Source organism: Durio zibethinus, chromosome 14 (assembly GCF_047325235.1).
Source record: "Durio zibethinus cultivar Kanyao isolate XHJ-2024 chromosome 14, ASM4732523v1, whole genome shotgun sequence".
NCBI classification, from domain to species: Eukaryota; Viridiplantae; Streptophyta; class Magnoliopsida; order Malvales; family Malvaceae; genus Durio; species Durio zibethinus.
The window spans coordinates 10,753,073-10,766,981 of NC_143175.1; the positions used below are offsets into that span (position 1 = coordinate 10,753,073).

The window sequence follows — 13,909 nt, forward strand, 5'->3', positions numbered from 1 at the left end:
CAAATTGAAACGTGCAGCATGTTTTACATATAACACGTCTTATTCATTTGGGGTGACATCTGATTCCTTAGGTTTAGCATATACCAACACCTCCATACATTTCTAAAATTGCCTCTGTCCGTTATAATGTATTGCTTCATCCAACCGTATCTTAGTACCAATGTAATAACCAACTAAACTTTAATTTTGCTAATTAAATCATTTAAGGTAAAATTCAATTGATATGATAAAAAATGATATTAGAAAATAAAAATAATAAGATTTAAAATTAATAAAAATTATATATAAATTTGGTAAAAATAAAAAATATATTTTATGTTTAATATATAAATATTAATTATAATATTATAATTTTTATATTTCATACTATATAAATATATGAATTACTAAATATAACAACAAATGAAATACGAAAATATTTCAACAATAATTTTTTTATGTCTAGGAGAAATTTAAGATTGGGACATGAATTAATCTTGTTACCGCGTCTTACTGCGGATTCCATGGGAGAAGAAGGAGACCCTTGAATCACTTGCTTTGCTCCCTTGCCTTTGTTTATTTTAGTTTTTGTAATTAAATGTACAATAATAGTATTTTCTACATGATCAATTTTCCTTTTTCGTTTTGTTGAATTGCAGACCAGATTTTATGGGAAAGTCTAGATCATGGGCGACAAACCTAAAAGGGCAACTGATTAGCGTACGTTTTGGTCTAAAGAAACTTTTTTTTTTCTTGCTTTTTTAACCGCGGTTTGACTGATTCTTTCCTTACGTTATAAATGACGAATTAGAGTAGCTAAGGAGAAAAAGATTTTAAATTTGAGACATCTCAATAAAGATTTCAAATTTGAATCATTTTATTTCTTGTGTATATATAAAAGATTGATTAGGATTACTTTGAATTATGAGGTAAATTTACACATTAGCTTCATAGACTTTGGTTAAATTCTCCCATCAATCACATAGTCAAAGTACCCTAGCAAACTAATTTAATCACAACAAATAATTATAGGACCCATCACTTATATATGTAGGTTTTTTAATAATATTTTAATAGATTTTACATAAATTTAAATTACAATTAATTAATCGTTATACAATAATTACAATTGATATTTTTTTTTAAATTCAATTGCCTCTTATTATTATTTATTTTAAATTTATCTCAAGATTAATGCACTCACAACTGTTTTAAAAAATGAAAGCAATATATGAATGAAATAGAGATAAATAAAAAATTCTATTTCTAAAGGTGTTTTCTGTTATTTGCGTCAATTAAATTCAATCTTTTTTATTATTATTTCTTTTTTTGCAAGAAAAAAATCTTCCAAAAGAATCTAAAATTTGTTCTCCGTTTCACCTCTTAATTTGGTCACTAGTGCAATAACCGTCTTACATATTTAAGGTATGAAAACCAGACATAATTAGGTGGCTACTGATGAAAAAATAGATGCAAGTTTTTGGAAGGATTAGCTGCTAGTTAGCTTAATGATAATGAGGAATGATGGGATGGAAAGTGACCCAACCATACATGTCCTTTTTCACTTTAGGCCCGGCCTGCTTCATGCATTTCCATCACTTTAAAGACGGAGGCTTCCTTCCTTCGTAGCCTCACTTCTCCCCTCTTTGATTTATGTTTGAGGTGGAATTTAAATTTTATTTTAAAAAATTTTTTATTTTTTGTTTGAGATGAAATTTAAATTCATGACTCTTAAAAAAAATTAATTTATCACTCATAGTTGAACGGATATAATTTTATCATGATATGAACATATATTTTAACATTATATTGAATGATTAATGTTTGATTATCATGATCAACTTAAGTTATATACAAAACAACAAAATCTTTAAGTTTGATTTAAATTAAAAAAATAAATGTCAAATCCAATTGTTAAATTTTATTTATATAATAAAAATTCAAAAAATAAAAAATTTATATATAATTATAATATTTTAATTATATATTTTATTTGAGCTGAATTTATATTTTAATTTTTTTATTTAAATTTTGATTCAAAATTTAATCAAATTTAAAATTATGATCAAATTTATTTAACAAAATTTAATTTTTTTGTTAAATTCTTTCAAAATTTAAACAAATTTTCAAATTGTACAAATAATTTGACTCTTAGGTATAATCATAAGGTTGTGGTCAAGAGATATTAACTCGAACACTGTTCTCAACTATAGATAATATAATTAATATATGTAAGAAATTTGTTTTAGAAATATTATTTATGACATTTTGTCAAATGTCAACATACATCATTATCTTCAACTTTACGCAAACGTCGTCGTTTACTTCCTTGATTTGATTAGACCCAGCCTGTCATTCTCATAAAGCCTTAACAAACTGCAATTCCCAATATACCTTTCCTTAAAACCGCAATCAACGGCCAAAACCATAGATAAATCAACCCTAACATGCAAATCCAATCTCATGGTACCATGCTGATGTGTCAAAATATTATTGGCCCAAACTCAAAACCCTTAGCCACAAACTCTGAGTCAGCATCCCGACAACCAATAGCAATCAAACACGTCACAAAACTTCAACATTCAACCTCACTGAATCACAAAAGAAGAAAAAGAGAATCAATTTGCCACCTTTTCTCTCTCTTTCACCTAGTGGGACTATGGACACAATCATAACAAACTCGCTCTAGAATTCTTGATTTCTTATAATGTAGTTTTTTGTTTTCTCTCTTTTTCATCTTTAAAGCTAAAATTGCACACCCTTTAAAAAGGAGACCTTTCTTTTTGCATTACACTCACATTCACATTAATATTTTCACATTATTGTTAACTCTTCTAAGCTTAATTTGTGTGCATATGCAATGGCAGCAGAACCTCAAGACTCCCCCATGGAAGGGGTTCCAGGAACACCCGGGATTCAGGAGGTGAGGCCCAAGTCTGGCTCCGAGAATTTCGAGTTTTGCAACGAGACATGTCTTGTGCCGGACGGGGACTCGAACTTGGGAATAAGAAGGGTGAGTTTGAGGGCTGAGATTGATACCTCACCACCTTTCGGGTCCGTTAAGGAGGCTGTGACCAGGTTTGGTGGCAGCGGTCCTTGGTTGCCATTAAACAAATTTGGGGAGGCATGTGTAAGTATTTTAATTTCTGCTTTTGGTCTGGCTACGATGTAAGAAAGGTATTCTTTATTTTGTTGAGTAGTTTTTCTTAATGGAAAACATGCATGCAGTCCCAAAATATATAGTTTTAATATGTTCTTTTGTAGTTTAATTTATGAAGGAAGAAAAAAACAAAAACAAATCGTGGTTTCTTTGTAACTGTGCCACTGACATGGAGTCTTTTTTAAACTTAAAATTTGGTTAAGAGAATTGTGTTTTTACTGTAATTCTGCTCTAGTATTCTTGTCATGATTTCTTATCTTAATTTATTATTTTTTTCATGTTTTTGAATTATGTAACTCTGTTTTATGATAATCCTGAAGGCTGAATCTTGTTGTCTACTTGTTTAGTATATTCTTCCCTCGATTTCATATAATTTTAATTTATATTTTTCTTTCATGTTTTTGTAAATTGTAGATTTTATAGTTGGTTTGGAAATGGCATAGTCGCAGAGATTACTTGAGATGTCAGCTCCTCATAACTTTCGGATTTAGATGCTATAAGAAGCAGGGGAAATCATGAAACTTCGACCTGTTTCATAATCTTAGTTTGCAATTTGCATGTAGCGTTTATTCCTAATTTTGCATATATTTCTTGTTAATGTATTTCTGATGATTAGAGAATTCGTTATGAACAGCATGGAATTGAAGAGTTTGACATAAAAAAAGTGGAGGAACAAGCAGCAGAGCTGGAGAAGGATCTGATTGTGAAAGAATTGGAGACCCTTGATGTGCTTGAAGAACTTGGAACTACAAAAAGGATTGTGGAAGAGTTTAAAAGAGAGCTGCAAAATGAAGCTTTGAAATGCATGACCCGTACTCCAGAATTGAATTCAGATGAGCAGATGCCAGCTACAGGTATCAAAGAAATGAACAAGGACCATTATGAACAGATCAGAATTGGGAGTTCAAGCCCGTACTGCCCAGTTTCATCTCCTGATTTGATCTTGATGGAGTTGAAACAAGCAAAATTGAACCTTGGTAAAACTATCAATAATCTTGGGATGATTCAAACTTCTGTTGAGTCTCTAAATAAGAAAATGAAGAAAGAGAAAACTTTACTTGAAAAGACCCGTGAGAGGCTAACTTGTAAGTTTGCAGGGGTGGCATATCTAGAAGAGGAGCTAAAACGAGTGAGGGTGAAGCCACAGATTGCCAACAATGTGGAAGCAAATCATGGAAATTCTGAGAATTCTTCAACCATTTTAAGGCAGCCTTTTCACAACAATTCCATGCCTGAGCAGTTTAAGAAAATGGTTGATCCTGTAAAAACTGAAATTTCAAGAGGATTGCCACTGCCAGGGAATGAACAGAACAAGCCCTGCATAAAAACTGCTGAAATGAGGTGGGTTGCAGCCAAGAAGATGGAGGAAGCAGCCAGAGCAGCAGAGGCTCTTGCTCTTATTGAAATGAATGCCCTTACTGGAATGAAGGGTTTGTCAAGCAATGAGAACTCATCAGATTTTTCCTTGTCAGAGCCGGAGCCATCTCCTCGAACCCCACAAGCTCAAAGGGCAGAAGAGGTTTCAAACAGGAAAGTAATTCATGCAATGCACAAATTTGCTGAAGCAAGTCTCTCCAAAGTCACAATCCTGAGGAAGTTGGAGGAAGCTTCAGAAGAAGTTAAACGTAGTAAAGAAGTGTTGGAAGAGGCTCTTACTAGATTGGAAATTGCAAATAGAAAGCAACTTGATGCTGAAGAGGTTCTCAGGAGATGGATTCCAGAGCAAGAACAGAAAAAAAGGGTAGTGTGCAATGCCTCCAAGATCAACAATTTCCATCCACCTCATCCTCACCCTCATCATCATCAGCACCAGCATCAGCATCTTCCACGATCACCGCTATATGATCTGATGAACAAGCAAAACCCCACAGTGGATGATGAACCAAAGCCTGTTCTAAGGCCAACAGTGTCAATGAGGGATATCTTGAGCAGCAAACAAGTTTCTCCTGGAGAATGTGTTGTAAGAAGGCCTAATGAAGGCCATAGTACTGAAAGGCAAAAGGTAGCTTTGAGCCAAATGCTTCATGAACTAAGGGAAGATCTGACATTTCCACCAAAACCTGATCAAGAAGATCGTGGAGATGATCCAAAGCAGAATTTCACGCAGAGGAGAAAGTTTGGGTTCATCCAAATATCTCTTCCATTAGCAAGGCAAAGCAAGAAGAAACCACAAACTTTAAACAATGTGATCCAATAGGATAAATAGTTATCTTTGGTTATAAACTAACATTTTCTATTCAGTTTGCTTCATTTGTTTGTGTCGTTTTTGGGTGATTAATTTTTATGTTGTTGGCATCTTTGAATTTATTTGTTTTGAAATCTATCTCTGCTGTAAAGGTGTTTCTATAATTTGTATTCATGTATTCTGCAATCAGCCCTGAAATACTGATGGGGTAGAATCTCATGTTATCTTTATCAAAGGCATTGAAAATGGTGATGAATTCTTTTACTTGGCAGTATTTTCAATTTCGTTCCTCTAATTATTTTTTCAAGAATAAGTTTCAAATCTATCACTTTATTTAGGATGACTGACCAACTTTATAATCCAACTTTAAAATGGATTTGTTCAAAACGGTCAAGAGTTAATGGTTACTATTTTTTTAACCAAATAAAAAATATAATGTTAAAATTACACCTATCCGGAGATTATGATATATTTGATTTATTTTTAGATTAGTAGTGTTAAAATTACACCTATCTAAAGATGGATGACGAATTAATTTATCTTTTTGAATTATTTTAGATTTGGATTGGCTGCGCTTAGATTATTGTTTTTTTTTTTTTTATTAAATTCAATTACATCGCCTTTAAACAAATCAAATAATTTTTCAAATTCTAGTCAACTTTATTTAACTCACTCTTAATTATAAAAACCAACTAGAATTTGACATGTTAAATGTATCCTATATTAGTTTAGTCATTTAACAATGACCATATTTTCATTTTATTATTGAGCCTGAAGTGACAAACATGATAATATAAAAGTAATATATTACAATAAATTTACAACAAACAAATAACAATCAATAATAAAAAATGCAAAAAAAATAAAGTACATTAAAATTTATATGAAAAATCTTTCAATATAGAAGAAAAAAAAAATCACGGACTACCAAAAAAATCTTTACAATCAAATAATAGATATATAAAGTTCTGCTATAACTAAAATTAGAGCTAAAAAATAATTAGATAGATAATTAGAGAAATTTTATTAAATAGGTAACTCAGCAAATACAATTTGTATTTGTTCTTAAAGAGTTTTAAACCCAATTTCCACCATTTAAAATATAAAAAACTAAGTCGTGAATGTGCTGACAAAATTTCAACTCAATCTAATCACAGATCAACCTTCGTTCAACTCATCGTTCAAACTTGTAACTCTCTCTTCTAATTTTCCCTTTTCTCTCTTTCTTTTTTAGTTTCTCTTTTTCTCTTGGTTTTCGTACCATTCAACCTTTTCTCATGCCATTTAATAATAGCCCCACTTTTTTATTAAATGTAAAGCTTGCAGGGTTGCATAAAACAAAAGGCCTATGGCCTTTAATTGGTCCAAAAGAATGAGGTTGGACTTCACGTTCTTAACAATCTCCCCTTCTAGTCCTATTAGGAGGAGATCTATTACCTTAATAGTTTCATTTAGAACTTATCTTGGCCAAATAATCCATTATGGCCAAGTTACTATATAGCTTAAGCTTTTTCCTAAAAAATGTCTTAGTCAACATATTTATTGCACTCTAATTAGTACAGACTTTTTCTCAACTACATCTACTACTTCTCAATCACCGAACATAACTAATGACATCTAACATCAATGTGTTTTGTTCTAGCATGGTACATGGTATTCTTACTCAAATCCAAAATACTTTGGATATCACAAAACACCACATACTCTTTTTTATTCAACCCTAATTTAAGAAGAAAATATTTCATCCAAAGCATTTCTTTACTTGCTTCGATTGCTGTAATATATTCAATATTTGTAGTTGATAAGGCAATGCACATCTATAATTTAGACTACCAAGACACAGTTCTTCCTACAAAAGTAAACAAATATCCTAAAATAGATTTTCTACCATCAAGATTATGTTAGCATCAATAAACCTTTCTAGAATTAGTTGTGTAGTTCTATAACTCAGGTATATTTTTAAAATACCCTTCAAATATTTGAAGATCCATTTCATCATTTCCTAGTGAATCTTTTTCGGATTAGAAAGAAATCTCCTCACTATACCAATTATATGAGCAATTTTAGGTCATGTGCAAACCATAAGATACATTAAATAACCAACAACAAAAAAATAATAAATACTAGATATAGCTAGTTACTCTTTCTTAGTTATCAAAAAAGATTTTTTACTCAGATGAAAATGGTTGGCAAATAGAGTCTAACTGATTTAGTATGCTGGATGTTGAATTTAATAAGGACCCATTTAACATACGTTTCTAATGACAACCATAGCTTTTCAGCTTTTCTATCCCAGATAATATCCATACCAAGAATCTGTTTTATTGGACCTAAATCATTTATTTCAAAAGACTTAGACAGTTATTCTTTCAACTTGCGAACAATACCAGCATCTTATCTCACAATCAACATATCATTAATATATAATAAAAGAATAATAAAGTTACCATTAGAGAATTTTTTGACTTACACATAAGGTTTCGTTTTCATTTTTTAATAAGTATGACTCATTATAAAAGAATTAAACTTTTTACACCACTGCCATGAAGCTTGTTTCAAGCCATACAAGTTTTTTTTTCAATTTGCAAACTAAGTGCTCTTTCCTTTTCACTTAAAAACCCTTAGGTTGATTTATATAAATCACCTCTTGCAAATCGCTATGCAAGAATCAATATTGACATCAAATTGTTTAAACTCAAGATTTAAACTAGCTATTAATCCAAATGCCATTCAAATGGAACTCATTTTTACAACTAAAGAAAAGATCTCATCAAAATTGATGTTGAGTTCTTGAGAAAAATCTTTCACCACCAATTGAGCTTTATGCTTCACTAATTTATCACTATCTTTTTTTATATTGAACACCCATTTATTCTTTAATAGCCTTCTTATTTTTGAAAGTTTAACAAGATTATATGTACCATATTTTATAATGTAATCATTTTTTTCATTACTTTTAACCAATGCTCTCTATCTGGAGTAGTTTATACATCTTAAAAGCTTTTTGGCTCCCTTTCATTGGTAATAAAAATAAGATCTGAACTTAAAAACCTGGTGGATGGTTGATGCTTTTTGTTAGATTTTTTAAATTTGAGATTATACATTACTTGATGCTGAAGGTAGCTCCTCTTAGCTAATACTTTTTGGTTGAGAGGATGGTTTACCTTGTTCAACACTTTTTGATGGAGAAAACTATTTTTCATTTTTAAAACTGATTGTATTTAGCTCATCACTAATTTTGGCTAGCTCATTCATATCGCTAAGTTTTATCTTTTGCTCATTTTCTCTATCTATGGCTTTTCTAGGTGAAACACTTATTGATGTTGTAATATTACACTTAAAAGTAATTTATGTAGTTTTCACACTCTTCTTAAGGTGTGCTATAGTTTCTTTTTTTATGAAAGACCACATTTCTTATTATCTTTTTTTTCATTAGATCCCATAACCTGTAGTCAAATTTTTTATCATAATATATGACAAATATACATTATGTGGCTTTACTGTTAAACTTTGACTATTGATTTATTGACACATGTATAAATGCTTTACACTAAAAAATCTTTAAGTGAAAGTATGAAGCATATTTTCCTGTTCATACTCTTTTTAGAATGTTAAAGCCCAAAGAAATTAATGGTGATCTATTAATCAAATAGTAAGCTATGTTGACTATTTCACCCTAAAATGGCTTTAGTAATTTTGGGATCCTTAGCATACATCTAACTTTTTTCACAATTGTGTGGTTCATTCTTTTAGCTACATTATTATGCTATGGTGTTCTAGGTTTTATCATCTCATACTTGATTTTATGCTTTGAACAATATTATTCAAAGTTTTTGAATGTGTATTCTCCATCATTATTAGTCTGAATATACTTCAAAGGTAACCCTATCATTATTTCCACTATGGCATGGAATTTTTGAAAATGCTGCAGCATTTGACTTTTATTTTTCAGTATGTACAACTAAGTCTTATATGAAGCATCATTAATAAAAGTAACAAAATACCTGTTACCACTTAGTGACTCAACCTAAATAAAACCACATATATCAAAATGAATCAATTCTAATCTATTATTTCCTTTGAAAACTTTTACGAAAAGAAATTTTACGATATTTGTCATGCAAACAACGATCACATTAATTGAGAAACATATCTTTGATCAAATAAATAAGGGACTGCCATACCAAAATTTGTAACACCTTTTTGCTCATGTGTGCCAACCTTTTGTGCCACAGATTTGCTGAAGTATTATCCTCAATGGCATTATCTAATTGCCATTCAATTGCATTTATGTTTTTATACATTATGCAGTATAATTTTTCTATTATAACTATCATAAATCCTTTAATAAATTTTCACTGCTCATTTTTTTGCTAACTCTCATATCCTTCCTTATCAAAGATATTAATCACAATTAAGTTTGTTCTAATATTCAAAATGTGTTTGATATCCCTCAAAGTTAACATATAGCCCACATTAGTTTATACAATAATATCATCAATCTCAATAATTTACGATACACTTTTATTTTCCATCTTGGTGTAACAAAGTCTCTTCTTTTGTAAGTTTTAAACAACTTCTTCTTAGAAACATAATGATATGCTGTTACTATGTCAATTATCCATTCAATGCTGGTTTTACCAATACGATTACAATCATCATGTGTACAAATTAAAGTAATTGAATTATTATTATCTAAATCCACTGCTATAATATTGTCATCATCTAAACTCTTTCTTTTCTCATCTTTCTGCTCTTACTTTAAGATTTTTGCATTTTCATTTTATGTGATTAGGTTTACCACAATGGTAACACTTTATTTTATTTCTAGACTTGAATCTATATTTGTACTTGCTACGGCTTTTCGAATTCTAACCTTTGTCAACAATTCTACCTCTATTCTCTATGTTTGAATCTTTTTGCCTTGCTTTTTAATTAAACATATTGCCTTTACTATCTCCAATATCACATTGTAGTCAAAAGCTGAATTAAGAACAGTCACAACTACAATAATCCAACTATCTGACAATAAACCCAAAAAAAAAAAGGCTTTTATTTCATTATCTATTTTAAGCTCCATAGTAGTCTTTTGATTAAATATATCTTAAAAATCACTAAAGTACTTTGTAATCGATTGTCCATCATTGTAGTGTAAAGTTACAAGCTTTTTAACAAGCATAACTTTATTCATGGTTGTCATTTTCTAATATAATGTTACTAATTTTTCCTAAATAGTGTATGCATTTATCTTCTACGCTACATGATGAAATATGCTAATATCAACCCATTGTTTAATTGTGACCAGCGTTTTTCTACTTAGCTTCTTCTTGCTTCCATATTTCATATTTGTTGGTTTAGTCGAATCATCTAATACCGGTTCATACAAATCTTTGTAATATAAATGATCCTCTATCATTAGCCTTCAAATTAAATAATTTGATGATATCAATTGTATCATGGAACCTTTATCACCTTTTATGATCTCAAACAGAATTTACTTCTATCCTGGGTTGCTACTATATCAATGTCTCAAAAATAACCCTAGCTCTGATACTACTTGCTGGGCTTGAACCAACACAATAATGCAGAAGCTATATATTGTAATAAATTCACAAGAAACAGATAACAATCAATAATCAATAATATAGGAAAAATAAAACACACCAAGATTTGCATAGAAAACTTTCTAGTTTATAGAAAAAAATCATGGACTATTAGAAAAATTTTTACTATCAAATAATAGATATACAATGTTCTCCTCTTGTTGAAACTAAAGCTAAACAACAAATAGAGAGATAATTGAAAGGTATCACTAAATAGATGACTCAATAAATACACTTTAAATTTATTTTTAAAGAGTTTCCAACCTAATCTCTACTGTTCAAAATGTAAAACATTGAGTAGTTAACGTGCTGACAAAATTTCAATTCAATCGAGCCATAGATCGACGTTTATTCAACCTATTGATCAAACTTGCAACTCTCCCTTTTCTTTTCCTTTTTCTTTTTTTTTTGGCTTTTTTTTTTGGTTTTTGTGCCGCTCACCCTTTCCTCGTGCTATTGAACAATAGCCCCATTTTTTCATTAAACATAAGGCTTTTAGGGTTGTATAAAACAAAAGGCCAATGGCCTTTAATTAGTCCAAAAAAATGGGGCTAAACCCCAAGTTCTCAACATTTATTTATTTATGTTTTGTGAAATAATGAAAATTTATTATCTAAATCTTCTTTACCATATCAATTATACACTTGATAAAATTAAGATATGACACATAATCAACTACTTAATAATAATAAAATTGCCATGTCAAATTTGATAAAAAAAAATGTTGAATTATATATATATATATATATATATCCATATCATAATTGTTATAACATATAGATTCAAAAATCTATAGCTAGATTTAACAAATGAATGGAGTCGCCATCAATCTTTTATTAGGTGTGATTGGTCACCTCAGGAATCTATCCTTTTAAGGAACTCCTAAGCTTAGCTAATGATCCCTAAAAGGATAGGTTCGAATCTACTAACCAGAACAGGGTTCAGGAATTCGATTACATGTGGAAAAGGTTATAGCACCCCCACAAGCCCATCACAAGGATGGTACCATATTATTTCAAATTTATCCTAAGGTTTGGAGTCTAATGGTTTCAAATTTTATGTTAAATATTAAAAATAATTTTTAAGATTCTCCATCAATCTGGTAGAACTCTTAAAAAAATACTTTCTCACCTCAAGAGTATTCAAGAATCCCATTTGATTTCTTGAAGAGGCTCCGTCGTTGGAAAAATATTTTTTTATTGGAAATAAATCTAATTATTCCACCATTTGGGCTAAATTAGAAATATTTTTTCTTTTGAATTTCTAAAATTTTCACCATTTGGGTCTATTTAAAAATTTCCTTTTTCTCTTTTTTCCTTGGAAAGAAAATAATATGACAATTATTTTTATTGAAATTTCATTTAAATTATTCCACCATTTGGTCAAATTTAGAGAAAATTTCTCACTTAGAGATTTCTTAAAAATTTACCATTTGAAATTTCTAAGAATCTCATCTTTAGATAATTATCAAATATTTTCAATCCAAAATTTTATATGGAAAAGAATAAAATTACTTGTATTGAAATTTCATCTAAATCATTCCACAATTTGGGTCAAATTTAGAGGAAATTTCTAAGCTAGAGATTTCTTATGAATTTACTATTTAAAATTTCTAAAAATCTCATCTTTGGGTAATTTGTATTGAATTCCAAAAAATTTTCATATTTTTATGCTTTTATGTTTTTTTTTTTTTGAAAATAAATATTAATTATTGTTATTGAAATTTTATCTATACTATTCCACCATTTGGGACAAATCTAGACAAAATTTTTCACCTTAAAATTTTATAAAAATTTTCATTTTAAATTTTTATAAATTCCATCATTAGATAATTAATATTTATTCCCAAAATTTTTATTTTTATTATTTTATTTTATTTTGATAAAATAAAAAAACAAGTAAAACAAATAAAATAAATAAATAAATACCAAAAATCCGAAAATGGCTCGCTCAAGTTTGGGATACGGCTCAACTCAAGACAAAAATCACGACTCAAATGCGCGGCTCGGGATCTCAGCTCGGCTCAACTGGAACCCAGAAGAAGAAATGGGTCGCTGGTTCAGGTACGCTACGGGTCGGGTTGGATCTTGACAAAACACGCGGATCCTGTGGGTTTACTAATGCAAAAATGACGTCATTTTGAGAGGGTATATAAGGCTAAAGATTGATTTTTTTTCAGAATTCCCTTCTCCCCTTCTCTCTCTTCCCTTCTTTTCTCCTCTTTCTCTCTAAATAATTCTAGATTCCGATTGAATTCCTATCGCAATCTGGAAAAAGCCACCGGAATCTTCAAATATGGTCGAAAAACTCGTCGAAAAATTTAAAATTCATCGAAAAATTTCGTCGAATTTCAAAAATTTTCTAGAAAAAAAACTCCAAAAATTAAAAAAAAAAAAGCTTCTAAAAATCCTATACTGCCTTTAGACATTTTTTGCTTATGTTTTACCTCTCTGTTTTCTTTTTTTTTCTCTGTCAATGTGTAATTTATGGACCTATTTATAGGGATTGATTAGAAGAGTTTCTGATCAATCCTAACTCCTTCTGGGATTTGGATTCAATCTTTGAATCCAATCCCAACTCTACCAATTCCCAAATCACGGCCAAATTCATTCTAATTTTTTTATCCTATTCTTAACCGAAAATTAATCAAAATAAAAAGATAAATATATTAATAGATAACAAAAAATAATTAGATAAATAAAAGAAATAGATAAATAATAATAATAATAAATAAAAGCAGATAAATAAAAAAAATTAATAGATAAAAAAATAAAAATAAAATATATATTAATAAATAGACAAATAATAAAAATAAAAGCCAATTGGGCCTGCTAATTGGATCCTGAATCAGACCCAATAGGCTTAAGCCCAAATCCTATTAGACCAGGCCCAATAGCCTTAGGCCCAGACCAAATAGGGTGTCTACAGCTGCCCCTATTTGCACATTTCTTGTGAAACAAAAATTGTGCAAAGACATAGACA

The 13,909-nt window shown here is 29.8% G+C and overlaps 1 protein-coding gene across 2 annotated transcripts; it reads left to right on the forward strand.

Moving 5' to 3' along the window:
• The first annotated feature begins 2,710 nt into the window (after window positions 1–2,710).
• LOC111294336 (WEB family protein At2g40480-like) lies at window positions 2,711–5,590 on the forward strand. Of its 2 annotated transcripts, XM_022887609.2 has the most exons (3): window positions 2,711–3,109; window positions 3,774–4,116; window positions 4,237–5,590. In XM_022887609.2, the coding sequence occupies exons 1-3, from the start codon at window positions 2,840–2,842 to the stop codon at window positions 5,334–5,336; spliced, it is 1,713 nt and encodes a 570-aa protein (XP_022743344.2). In that variant the 5' UTR covers window positions 2,711–2,839; the 3' UTR covers window positions 5,337–5,590. The 2 variants fall into 2 exon arrangements, with proteins under 2 accessions (XP_022743344.2, XP_022743341.2); XM_022887606.2 differs by having other exon boundaries at window positions 3,774–5,590.
• The last annotated feature ends 8,319 nt before the right edge of the window (window positions 5,591–13,909 follow it).

Coding starts and splice junctions, on each gene's coding strand:
- LOC111294336 (XM_022887606.2), top strand. CDS start 2,840: ATGGCAGCAGAACCTCAAGACTCCCCCATGGAAGGGGTTCCAGGAACA. Junction 3,110..3,773: donor ACAAATTTGGGGAGGCATGT/GTAAGTATTTTA, acceptor CGTTATGAACAG/CATGGAATTGAAGAGTTTGA.